The 13,936-nt window shown below is 44.8% G+C and overlaps 1 protein-coding gene across 2 annotated transcripts in view; it reads right to left on the reverse strand.

The window, feature by feature from the left end:
* Nucleotides 1-13,936, reverse strand: part of NUAK1 (NUAK family kinase 1) — a 78,318-nt gene that overhangs the window by 23,702 nt on the left and 40,680 nt on the right. For both annotated transcript variants that reach the window (XM_066263465.1, XM_066263455.1), the window contains one exon: nt 338-489. In XM_066263465.1, the coding sequence (XP_066119562.1) occupies nt 338-489 (152 nt within the window). The remainder of the gene's footprint in view (nt 1-337; nt 490-13,936) is intronic.

Below are 13,936 nucleotides of genomic sequence, written 5' to 3' on the forward strand. Positions count from 1 at the left end.
GATGTTACCAGAGGGTTGGCTGAGTGAGGGGTATATAGGCATTCTCTGTACTATTTGGAAAACTGCTGTAAATCTAAATTTATTCAAGATAAAAAGTGTAAATAAAAAAACAAATGTTAAAAGTAGGAGGAAGGAGATTGGAAAGAAACAAACAAAAATGTCAATAGCAGATAACTGCTGAATTTTGGATTTTTAGGTGGTGGTAATTTTCTTCTTTCCACTTTGTAAGTTCACCATAAGTACTACAACGAACAGACCTCACCCTTATAATGTGAAAAGAAGAAATCATGTGATGTCATAAAAACCATCTGTGGCCAAAGCTCTGGCGGGCCAATACCTTGTGACAATAGTGGACAGCGGAGACGATCTGCCGGAAGAAGTGTCTGGTCTCCCTCTCGCTGAGGCGTCTCCGCTCGCTGATGTAATCATATAGCTCCCCTTTGCTGGCGTATTCCATGATGATCACAATCTTATCTTTGTTCTCAAACACTGTGGGGGGAATAGCAATATACAAACACCCTGTTTATCCAACAATCTCACTTATGAATACAGAGAGTGCAAGAGGACAACGGAGATGTCACTGAGTGAGGAGCAGGCAAACAGCTACCGACAGGACACAAGCTGGGCTATTCAACATCAGAAGGAGTTGTACAAGTTTTCCAGCCACGTGGACAATGACATCACTATTGTTACTGGACACACCTTGATCACATCAAGGGAACATGCCTCTCTCTTCTGAGGATGCCACTTCCGTTAGCAGGATCATGCTCACAAGCCCCTCCCACCAGAACAGCACCCCTATAGAAGGGATAACAGCTAATAACAAACACAACTAATGTTTATTAACCATATAAAGTGGACCAGCTACCCGGACCTCATAATCTATTCTGACCCAAAGTGGGTGGCTGATCTTGTCACCTCTTTGCTCAAAACCTTCCAGACTTCCCATCTTACTTAAAATAATACCCAAAGTTCCAAATGCGGCCCACCAGTTCTGACATGATCCCATGGACTTTCTTAGCTCTGCTACACATCTCTTCTGTGTACTTGTTTATTTTCTCTCTTCCATTTTAATGTAAATGAGGGTTGTTCTATTTAATTCACTGATGTATCCCCCCCCCCCTGCACTCAAGGCGCTAGTTGACATAGGGGCTCAATTAATATTTATTAAATGAGTGAACTCAAAACCTCACAAATGCATTCTGGACAAGAATAGTAATTACATATCACTAAATGCTTCTTTCTCCCCAACCTTGATATTCTCTAGCAGTGACGTTCCAAACTCTGCTCATCTGAGTTCTTGAAGCTCTAGGCAGATGCCGGGGTGGGGGTGGGGCTAACAGAACCCTGAGGGACAGGTCCTCAGCAAGGCCTCAACCAAAGGTACTCACTCCATTGCTATGTTCCATATTTTGGGCTTTCACATAAGATGTCCTTTGAGCAAAGAGATAATAAATAGTAATTGTTTTTAAATCTATCACTCTCAAGTGATACGTTATTTAAAAGAAAAAAACTTTTATAGGCTACCCAAGACCTTCCCTGAAGGACCCCTGCCTACCACCCTCCATCTCACCAACTTCTACTAATCCCTGTCTGGCCCACTGTGCCCATCAGTGCGGGACTGTTTGCTGTTCCTCATTATCTCTCTCTCTCTCTCTCTCTCTGCTGTTTCCCTGCTGTTTCCCACCTCTATGCTCTTCCCTCTGCCTCTACTCCTACCAGTCTTTCCTGCTAGGAAAACTCCCAACTCATCAGTCAAGAATGAACCCAAATACAGCTTCCACTTTGCCTCCCCTCTGCCTCTCTACTAATCGATATTTGCATCATAGGACTTTCAAACTACATGAATTTATTTGTTGGTTTCCTCTGCATGGGCTTTTAGACTTAAAAACTATAGTTTGGGAACCAGGCAGAACTAAGTAGAATTCCTAGATCTGTCTCCTACTTGCCATGTGACTTTGGGCAAGTGGGTTGCCCCCTCTGTAACTCAGTTTAGCCAATAAAATATGCATAATATTAGTACCTCTTAGAACTGCTGGGAGACTTTATTGATATTAGGTATGTTAAATGCTTAGAACAAGACCTGCACTTATGGCATGTACTCAATGTTAGCTATTATTGTTGATACCATTATTATTGGACCCCAGGGCCTACCACTGAAACACGCATGCGCACGCGCGCGGGCGCGTGCGCGCGCGCGCACACACACACACACACACACACACACACACACACACACTGAGGACTGAGTTAGACTGGACTGTGCCCCAGGCCTGGGCCCCTGTCCTCCAACACCTTGTCACTGGCTGCTAGAAGCTCAGGCCCCTCCAGTTCCTTTTCGGCTCCTTCAAGTCCAGCCAAACCTCTATGATAAAATGAAAGGGGAAGGAGGAGGGCAGGGAGGAGGAGGAGGAGGAGGAGGAGGAGAAAGAGAACAGCCAGATAAAATTGGCTGCTCCCACATCTGCTGGCCTCGGTGTACCCTACGGCTCTGGCTCCTGCCAGGGATTTCAGCCTGGTTTGCACTTTTCATTAACAATAAACTTTGGAAACTGGGAAAGCTGCTTCAGGATGTATGGCTCGGGCTCCAGTAATGATAGAGTGATATCCCCTGAAGAGGGCAGAGGGTTTTCTCATTTTAAAAGGGGTGGGGAGAGGAAGAGAGAAGAAAACTACTTCTACAGAGAAAGAAAGAAGGAGCCTTACACCCCAAAAAGTCTGAAGCCAAAGACTAAAAGAGGCCAAAGCCAGCAGTCCCCTCAGTGACTATCAGAAGGTGTGGGTCACTGCCTCATATAGACCAAAGGACTGCTTCAGCGACTGGCTACTTCCTTTCCCAACTGGCTGACTTGGTATCCAGAAAACATGAACACAGTTCAATTCAACACACTTCAATATGCCAAATATTTCACTAAGCAGCTTCCATCAGTAAATCCTGATGGTCCTACCTCTAAAATACATCCAAACTCTGTCCACCTGTCTCATGTCCCCGGTCAACCCTTGCTCTGCTGGCTGCATTTGGAGGGTTCTGGGGAACAGTCCCAAAATGCATGTTGCACAAAGCACTGGCTAGCCCTACAACATATTCTGGATGGAAAAAAGGTGTACCGTGGTCAAACAGAGGTAACATGTTTAGAAAATGCTAATACTTGATGGCCCTTGGAGAGTCTGATTTTTTTTTTTTTTTTTTTTGTATTTTTCTGAAGCTGGAAACGGAGAGAGACAGTCAGACAGACTCCCGCATGAGCCTGACCGGGATCCACCCGGCACGCCCACCAGGGGCGACGCTCTGCCCACCAGAGGGCGATGCTCTGCCCCTCCAGGGCGTTGCTCTGCCATGACCAGAGCCACTCTAGCGCCTGGGGCAGAGGCCAAGGAGCCATCCCCAGCGCCTGGGCCATCTTTGCTCCAATGGAGCCTTGGCTGAGGGAGGGGAAGAGAGAGACAGAGAGGAAGGAGGGGGGGTGGAGAAGCAAATGGGCGCTTCTCCTATGTGCCCTGGCCAGGAATCGAACCCGGGTCCCCCGCACGCCAGGCCAACGCTCTACCGCTGAGCCAACCGGCCAGGGCGAGTCTGATTTCTTTAACACCAGAGTTTTGTAGGTTGATTTAGTCATTTCAATATTCCTGTTGAAATCCAGAGGAACTAACCAGGAGCCCATCTGGGAAACACGGTATGGAGGAGATGGCATTCGAGCGATAAAATCAGCCCCTCACAGCTGCAGGTGGGCCTGGTGGGCAGCCAGGTGGGAGAAACGTCCAAGTGGCCAGGCCTGGCTCTGGAACCCTACCTTTATTCCTCCCACAGGAAGCAGCTGGAGTCTCATGGTCAAGGCCCTGATTATAACTCTAGATTAGCTAAAGGCAAAAAGAGTTTAGATATGAAACATCAATGATTCATCAAGAATACCATGTGGTGTCCATACGTGAAGTTTCTTGAGTCCTTCCTAATAAAAGCAGCATTTATTGAAAATCTACTATGTGCAGGCACTGTGCTAACAGCATTTTGCATGAATTATGTCATATGGCTTTGGTCCTATGAGTATCCATATTCAACTGATAGGAAAGGCTGAGAACAGTGAGGTTAGTAACTGCCATGGCCAGAGAGCCCGCGGTCCAACTGCACAGTCCCTGCTCTGAGCCACTGTATTATTATTCACACACACATTAACCTCCCTGACCCTCAGTCTCCTCATCAGTCAAGTGAGGCTAACGATTTCCTCACACAGTTACAGGGGATTCAGTGAGCTCCTGGGTCCAGTGTCCTCAGCACAGCTCCTCAGCCCATGCTCTATAAATGGAAGCTATTCTCATCGTTACTTCATCTGCTTCAGAGGCAGCTCTGGCAAAACAATACCCTAAGGCTGGCCTCTCCTCGCCAGCATCGCTCTTTAAAACATGTTGTAGCTGCTGCAGAACCACGAGATTTTCAAACAGAAAGAACTTTAGAGATCATCTATTATTTTTTCAGAATTTATCATGTATGAGAGAAAGGCCTTGGTAATCTGCTCGGAAGAATGACCGGCGTTGCATCCGTGCCCCTGGCTCAAAGCCCCCTGCCCACAGTCGGGTCACTATCAGCGAGGTTGACAGGAACTCTCTCGGTCATTCTTATGGCAAAAAGGCTGCTTCCCTTGGGCACTTTTACAACTGGTTATTTATAAACCCAGAAATCTTGTCTGTGTTTATGTTATTAGTCACTAAGCAAAAGCTTATTTTCCACCAGTTGGGAAGGGTTTCCTTTCCAAAAAATGAAAGCCTGTGTCTCTTGGCCAGACAGTTTTACCCAGAAGCCCGGTGGCCCCAGGGTGGTAAGGAAAACTATGGCCCTTGACATGCCAGGCCCACCAGGAAAACGAATGCCCTGAATAGAAACTTAGCTCAGTTGGAGTTAGCCCACAGAACTGGGGCTATGTCCATTTGGGGCAAACCTGGATTTTTAGTACAATAACAAATTTTTATGAAGCACCCACTATGTGGATGGCACTGGGGATTCTCAAGGGAATCTTTATGAGGTTAAGAAGGGGAGGAAGAGCTGGCCCAGGAGAGGAGAAAGTGAGTGAGGGCAGAGACGGGAGCACCATGAGCAGAACTAGCAGCAGCCCACAGGTGCAAGGGATCAGGAGAAGAGAAAGAAGCAGGCCGTGTGTGCAGCACAGAGGCCTCGGATGCCTACAGGGAGCTCTGCAGAGGAGGAGTCAGACACATGACCAGACAGTGCCAAGAATAGCTACGTGGAACAAAGGACAGGGTACCATCCAGGACCTTGGACCTGTGAAGTAGTCCAGGCCTCACTTCTCCCCAAGAGCCTCTCTGGACAGTGGCTACTCCTTCTCTGGAAGGCTTACTCATAATAACAAGAGTTAACATTTGCATGCCATGGACTGTCACATTTAATACTAATACACCTGTAAGATAGGTATTAATATTATTCCTACCTCATAAATAGGAAACCGGCATTCAGATCAAGAAACAATGTGGCCAGCACCCTGCAGGTACTCCCATGTCCTCTTTCTGTCACTATCCATCTCCCCAAGTGTGTGGGAGACATACCACACATATATATGTACCAGTATCATGAATATCATAAATATAAGCCTATAACATAGACTAGTTTGGCATATCAAGTTTTATAAAAATGGAATTATGCAGTACATATTCTTTTGTGTCTGGCTTCATTAGCTCAACATTATATTTGTAAGAATAATCTACATTGTTCCATGTTTCACCTTCATCGCTGTAGAGTTCTCCATGTTTTGACTACATCATGGTTTAGTGATCCAGTCTACCATTGATAACATTTGCATTGTTGCAAGGTGAGGGTCCTTGTAAGCAGTGTTGCCATGAACATTCTTACACATGACTTTTGATGCTCATCTGATGCATTTCTGTTGGGTAGATCCTTACTGGGTTTGATCCCAAATGTGTATGCCTCAAAAGCTTATGTTTTTGCCACAACTCCCCACCACCTTCCTCTATCATCCATTTACTTTCCTTACATAATACTCAATACAGTCCCCGAGTTACAAATGAGATAGATTCTGTAGATTTGGAAATGTTTTAAGCATCTATATGCACAGTTAAGACAAACATCTGTTTAAGTTGCATTTAATAGGTAAATGTACCTGTTCCAACTTACATATAAATTAAACTTAAGAACGAACCTACAGAACCTATCTTGTTCAGAACCCAGGGACTGCCTATATTCTCCTTCATTAAAGAAAACCAACATCGTCTCTTCTGAAAAGGCTCCTTTATTAGCCTATCTGAAACATTTATCTGAGCCTTATGCTGTGTTTTAAAGAGGACACAAACATAGTATAAGATACAGTCTTTGTCCTCCAGACTTGCTATCCAGTTAAATAACACTAGTACTTAAAAAATAAATCTTGTGCATACCTATACCATACAAACTTTAAGTACCTAGATGATCAGAAAGACACTGGTGAGGTCACTTGAAGGGGCCTGAAAAGATTCCTAGAGAAAACAGGTGTGGAACTGACCCATAACAAATGACTTGGGTTTTGTTTGCACGAGAGGGTTTTGCCATTGTTTCAGCTTATCCGAAAAAATATACAAACTCTCATTTTCTTTTACGGCTCCAAAGAAGGGCCTTCTTCCCAGACACCAACTTGAATTATTTTCCTTGTTTTCTGTTTATTTTCCATTTCAAAGGAGAGTGGGGATTGGTTGCTATAGCAACAGCTACTTCTCCAAATCAATTCTGAATTTCATCAGATGTTCAGTCTGACAGTCCAGTTCTACCTTCTGATTTGCCTGGCTTTCACAACCACTCTAATTACCCAACTCCTAACACTTGCCTTCTGTTGCCCTCAGGGTTAATAACACAACTGTATAACTTGAGAATATGCATATTATAAAAACAATACTCTGGCCAGGGAGAAAAGCTAGTGAGTGCGGAGACCTTGGGATTTTAACCATCCACTGGCCATTTTAGAGCCAAGTACAGGAGGCCATTTAGGAAGACAATGGTCTTGGGAAGGGAGAGGGTAGGAATTGATTTATGGGATCCTTCGTGAAGAGCAGGTTATAAAAAAAGTGGAGGGTATCTTTCTGGTTTACATGTAACCTCAAGAAGGGAAGATCAGTTTGTTGGTTTTAAGGAAAAAGGCCAAGGGCCCAGAGTGGACCAGTCTGGAGTCTCTCCATGCCTTTGCCATCCATCAACACTAACTCCCAAATTGGTCTCAGGAAGCTGCCATTCCTTTCACGGCACTGCCTCCCCACACAGCAGAATTTTCACTACTTTCTGAAGACCTCAGACAGAAGTACCATTCCATTCCTCAGGGGTGCTCTTTCCTTAAAGGTCAGTAGAACTCTCACAGACAATCGCTTCTCATTTTACAAATGGAGCGATGTTTCCTTTGCAAGAATTGTTTGCAAGAATTGTCGGCAACATCACATCACTGAGTCAATATGAGACTCATGCTTCAAGAGTTTCCTCCCCAGAACTAAATTTCAAACACCTTGGGGGCTCACAGCTTCACAAAACGATCCTCTGTTCCCTCAGGTCTGAAAGCCCAGGGCAGTGAGAGTGAGAAAAATCAACTAGGCTGTCATTCCTTATTGTCAATGAGTTGGTTGGAGTTAAGTCAATGTGCTTCCTGGTTTGAACAATAAAAGGCTCTGTAGTTCACTAATAGTCTTTTCTTAAACCAAAACTCTTTCTAGATGTTGGCTGGCATGTCCAAGGAGAACCAGAGCCAACCAGGCCACCCACTGTCAGCAGCAGACTCCACAGAAGGCAGAAGAAATGGTAGGAAAGTGTATAAGAAACCTACAGAAGACACAGATGCAGAAGGCTTGCCAAGAACCGTTCACTCCTGCTAAAATCATCAGTGCTTTTTGGGGGCCCAATATCAAGTCCGAGGAGGACAGGGGACAGACATGGCCAGGATAGAGAGAAGAATAGCATGGGAGAAGAGATCAAAGACACAATGTTTGACCAGCCATGGGACTGCATCCTTCTTCCGGAACCATTCCTGGCAGTGTTTCCATGGAAACCAGCAGGACTGAGGGTATGGGCTCTGTCAACCATTGCCACACCACATCCACAGTCTCCCTGATCATTTTCTCTATTACTCTGTCTCAGCCTTTTTGTCTTACACACACACACACACACACACACACTCACATGCACACAATCCTGAATCTAAGAGAGCAATAACAATTGATCAGAACATCTCAGAACCACCCCAGAATGAAGCTAAGGCTCTTTTACTTGACACAGTAAACTTCTGAAAAACAACCATGCTCCCCCAATTCAGGCAATGAAGGGGGTAGAAATCCTTCCCTCTGGGAAAGCAACCTTAGTAGCCTTAGTCTTCCTTCTCCATGGAGGGCTTTACTACAGGGGCCTACACCACCCTTCCCACCAGTCAGAGTGGTCGATAACCAGCCTACAGTTATCACATCTCTGCTTCTAGTCTCTGCTTGAACCACCATGCATGGCTCTTCTTGTCAACTATAAATTCCAGTCCACCTCATTGGGCAAGACAGTGTAGTGGTTAAGAGCCTGATTCCCAGAGCCAGGCTACCTGGGTTCAAATCCAGGCTCTGCCACGTATCAGCTGAGTGACCTTGGCAAGTTACTTAATCTTCTGTGCCTGTTTCTTCATCTGTTAAAATAAAGACTATCCTTATTGTAAAGTTTATCATAGCACATAATAGTAAGCATATTTATAAGTGTTAGCCTGCTAATATCAGGCAACAAGTATTAGTTTAAGAATGAACACCCACACCTGAGATTACATATGTGCCACTGAAGGATGGGGGAGAGTTGGGAGAATAAAGGAGACAGTAAACTATTACTCAAAGACAGTGAAGCCTGAGGTAGAGGCAAGCATAGATCTCTTCACTAGGTTCCAAAGCACAGACCTCAATCAGGAGTCCTACCTACCGCAGGAACCTACTGTCAAAAATCAGGGCAAGCGGCAGGACCTTTTCTATACTCTCTGAGCCTTCCTAAACACATGCTGCTGACTGCCTTGAGCCATCCCAGTTAATTCCCAAAGATCCTATATTAAAACAACAACACGATTCCATTTTCTTCCTTTAAAAATTAGCTTCAAGTACAAGCGGTATTATTTGAGGCACTAGAAAATACTGAATTCCAGGAAACCCAAGAGGGTGAGGCAGGACAACCAGGGAGTAGCATTAGTTTTTAGCTGTTTTATTTCTAATCTCCGGCCTTCAGAAAAATGAGTTGGGTGTAATCAAAAGAAAACAATGAAAATAATACACTTGAAGGTCAAATAGCTAACTTAATAGGAAACTCATTAGAAATGTGGCTGGACAGACTCACAGCTGAAGAGCTAGTTCATATGATTAAACGTGAAGACAACTCTCTGGTGCTGTGTTATTAACAGGGGCAGGGCCTTCCTTTGGATCCAGTCTGCAGAGAACTTCGTGTAGAACTTAAACTTGTGAATCTGGCAGCAAAGGCAGTGTGTTAAAAGTCTTAGCAATTCGCCATGGGTTCAAAAGAGTAAACACAAGCATAATACACCACTTTGCCAAGTTCAACAAACTGTTTCATGGGGTTCCGAGTCCCTGATGAGGGCAGCAAGCAAATGGCTAAGTGAGCAAACCCAAGCCCAAAGGTATCGCACACTGCTCACTGGCGACTGCTGCCAGACACAGCGTTCCTCTCTGGATTCACTGCTGACAAAGGATCAGACCAAGATGAGTTTCTAGAGCAGGGCTCCCATTTCCCCATAGTTGCAGGGTAAATCCATATTTCTCAGTCTGGCCAATTAAACCTAATCCCTATGGATTAGATTAGGCAGAGGTATCAGGATTTTTTATAAACATTCCATAAGACTCTAACGTGCATCCAGCTTTCAGAATCACTGACCTAGGCAATCTGGTCTCAACTTTCTCTCCCAGCACCTCCCAATAGAAGTTTCTACTCGAGCCAAAAAGGACCTCTCAGGGCCCTAAAGATCAATCGCATCAAGAAGAATCAGTAGCATTTATTAAGCATGTACCCAGCATTGTGCTCAGCAATTTTATGTATTATCTGAGTTAATCTTTACAACCTTATCTAGACAATAGCTAGCTATTGGCCAGATCTTATAGTTAAGAGAATTGAGCCTCAAAGAAGTTAAGTCACTAGGCTAAGATCGCATAGTGGCAATTGGTAGAGCAACTGGTTCATTCATATCTGAGCCCATTTGGACAATAAATATATACTCACCCTACTAGAACAGTACCTGGAACATAAATAAGTGCTCAATAAATTTTTATAAAAGGAGTGAATTTTTATAAAAGGATTGAATAAATGAAAAAATGACTAAATTGGTGAATGAATGAATGAGAACAATGAAAATGAGAAGAAAGAAAATGAGAGAAGCTTTTAACTGATAGTTTGTCCAAAGTGTATTAATGGTAGGATTTGGGAGAATTTTCTAGAATACAGACTCTTTTATGCCTTCTCACAGACAGCACGTTTCAGGATCATAGGGCAAGGGCACACCACTCACACGCTTATCAAAGACGGCTTGTCAATTTTGTTCTGTTATTTTAAGTTTGAGAAACTCTCCCAAAGGCAAAAGATCGCAGCTGGAAAATGCCACATAGGCTTCCTACTTTGTCCCAGAAAGCAAGGATCACCTTTACCTAAGATAGGAACCATGTTGAAAGGGTCGGCCAGTTCTAGCATATCACAATGCAAAGGGCCAATAAAGAGATCTAATCTTGAAGGGCCAGGAAGAGAGATTTCCAGGAACAAAAGCTGAGGGCATAAAAGGGAAGGCATCAGCCCAACCTCCCCACCCCCTCCCCTTTTTCCCTTTTACCTGTGGGACTATTACCAGATGGGGTGCCAAGGTTCCCTAAGGTATGGCAAGATGTTCATTCTCATGGTTGTGCAGACCGAAAGGGGGGGGGGGCACAACAGGCCTTTGATGTTTGAACTCAGATCCTGAAATCAGAACCTCAGGCAAAAACTGTTTTTATCTCTTCCATCCTAGGCAACCTGGCCAGCACTTCCTTTTCAGCTGCTGTTCCATATTGTTGATTACCTCCCTGCTGAGAGAATGGAATTCCTTTGACTGGAAACAGGGGTCTGGCTCAGAGATGGTGCCAGAGATTTCTTCCTGTTCTCTCACGTTTAGGTTCCTCTTCGTATCACACACTGGAAGGTGGATTTTCATCCTCTTTTATTTGAGCATGAGAAGCCAGTCACGGTTTGTGTTGACAGTGTGGACAGATTTGAGGGTTAAACTCCTCCCCACACTGGGTCAATAAGGAGAGTAACCCCAGGGTCTGGTTTGAGATAGGAACATTTGAAAGGGATTAAGTTTCAGACTGAGTGAACAACATGCACTGATTCAGCCAGGTCGCAGATTTTATGAGCCTGCAGGTATTATGAATAATATATCAATGTATATAAATAACTTATATTTCCATGGACTGCTGTGTGGAAAACACTTGCCCTAGGAGTGTACTGGATTTGGACACCAAGCTTCTTCATGACACGCATGCAGAAATATTTTCTAAAAACTCACAAAGCTGAGATGTAATGCTCTCATGTATTTAAGACAGCAATCTCTGTGCAGGCCAGAAATTCTCCACATCATCAGGTCCAGGACAATGCCCCCAGTCAGCGTTCATTGCAGACCACCAAATGACCTGGTTAGTTTTACAAGCACCAGCTTTGAAACATCCCTGACCTGATTTCATACTCAAACCCACCACTTATTAGTTGGTGCAAGCTTGGGAAAAACTAAATTTTCCTTACCATAAAGCAAGAACGTTAACAGTTTGTATATCATGGATGTAAGGATTAAGTGAGATACTACATGTATACATCCTCATACAGGGAAAGCAATCAATAACTCCTAGTTATTATTAGTATTACTTCAAAGCGTAAAATTAAAAAATGTTATTTCACGGCCCTGGCCGGTTGGCTCAGTGGTACAGCGTCGGCCTGGCATGCAGGAGTCCCGGGTTCGATTCCTGGCCAGGGCACACAGGAGAAGCGCCCATCTGCTTCTCCACCCCTCCCCCTCTCCTTCCTCTCTGTCTCTCTCTTCCCCTCCTGCAGCCAAGGCTCCACTGGAGCAAAGTTTGCCCGGGCGCTTAGGATGGTTCTGTGGCCTCTGCCTCAGGTGCTAGAATGGCTCTGATTGCGGCAGAGCGATGCCCCAGATGGGCAGAGCACCGCCCCCTGGTGGGCATGCTGGGTGGATCCCGGTCGGGCGCATGCGGGAGTCTGTCTGACTGCCTCCCCGTTTCCAACTTTAGAAAAATACAAAAAAAAAAAAAAAAGCTATTTCACTCTTCAAAATCAATGATTTACCCTTATTCTGGGTATAAAATCCATCTTCTCTCCTTTAGCCAATGTGGGCAAGATCTGCTCCTCTCCAACCTCCTTTCTCCTGCCACCATCCTACTCAGTGACACCCTCATCTTCACAGGCCCTCTGTCACTTATCCTAGCATAAGCTCCTCCTCTGAGCATCCACACATGCTGTTCCCTTTGCCTGGAATGCCTAGCCCTCCACAGAGGTCACGCCCTTCTTAATTCAGGCCTCAGCTCAAAAGTTACTTATCTATTCAATTGTCTTCTCACTGAATGTCAGCTCCATGGGGTCAGAGCTCATCTTGTTCGCCCTGGTATTCCTGGTGCCTGGAACAGGGCCTGGTACATATTAAGCACTTGATATTTTTTTATGAATGAATTACTTTTTCTCTGGAACTAGTATTTCAATATCACCAGATAATATAGTCCAAGATGGTGCCTTCTCCTCAAGAAAGCCCAAAGTTCCTGAACATCTGAACATACAGGGAAGTGCACCAGTGCTAAGTCGTGTTGCTGGGGTTATTGTTGCTGCTGGTGTGTGTGTGTGTGTGTGTGTGTGTGTGTGTGTGTATGTGTGTGTGTGTGTGTGTGTGTGTGTGTGTGTGTGTTTAATCATAAAGGTCTTTATTGAAAAAGAAATTACAATGTTCTTTAATAGCTTTAGTCACTTGGCTAATGTCCAAACAGCCACTCAGATAGATGGTATTGATTTTTCATTAAGCAAATTAATGCATTTCTGCACTCTGCTAAGGCTCTCTATTGGTCTGTAAAACAACCAATTAGCTTCCAAAGAGAAGGTTTACTTTCTCTCTGTGAGGGGCAGAGAAACCAGCCCATTAACTCACAGAGTTGGGTCCCACCACCATTGCTGCCACCTCACTGTCCCCACCTCATTCCAGGTTTGAGAAGGATAGAAAAAGCAGGCTGAGGGGAATGCCTGAGGCACAGAGATCAGCTGCAGAGCCAGCAAAACAAGACACGAGGTAAAAAAAAAAATACAGGATGGAGACCTGGCAGAGGGAAGAAAACAATTGGGGTCAGGTGTGTGCTAAGGCCACCAACTAGCTATGACACTGTGTTATGAGCTGAATTGGGACCTCCCAAATTCACACACTGAAGCCCTAACTCCTCAGAATGTGACCCTATATGGACAGAGGTTCTCAAAGGCATAATTAAGGTTAAATGGGGTCATTAGGGTGGGTGTTAATCCAATGTGACCGGTGTCCTTATACAGAGGGGAAATTTGGACACAGATACATTCAGAGGGAAGGTAATGTGAAGACACAGGAAAAGGACATTCATCTACAAGCCAAGGAGAGAGGCCTTAGAAGAAACCAACCCTACTAGTACCTTGATCTTGGACTTCTAGCCTCCAGAATTGTGAGACAATTAATCTCTGTGTTTAAACCTCCCCACCCACCCGGTCTGTGGTGTGGTACTTAGTAGTGGCAACCCTAGCAAACTCATACAACCAGCAAGATATGAACCATCAAGACTTCCACAACTGCCAAATCCTAACACCTGGTCGGCCGACATCAGGCTGTCTGACTTCACTCTCAAAATGGGGTCTTGGGCTGCCCTGGCCAGATGGCTCAGTTGGTTAGAGCAT

This window comes from Saccopteryx bilineata, chromosome 1 (genome assembly GCF_036850765.1).
Source record: "Saccopteryx bilineata isolate mSacBil1 chromosome 1, mSacBil1_pri_phased_curated, whole genome shotgun sequence".
Classification (NCBI taxonomy): domain Eukaryota; kingdom Metazoa; phylum Chordata; class Mammalia; order Chiroptera; family Emballonuridae; genus Saccopteryx; species Saccopteryx bilineata.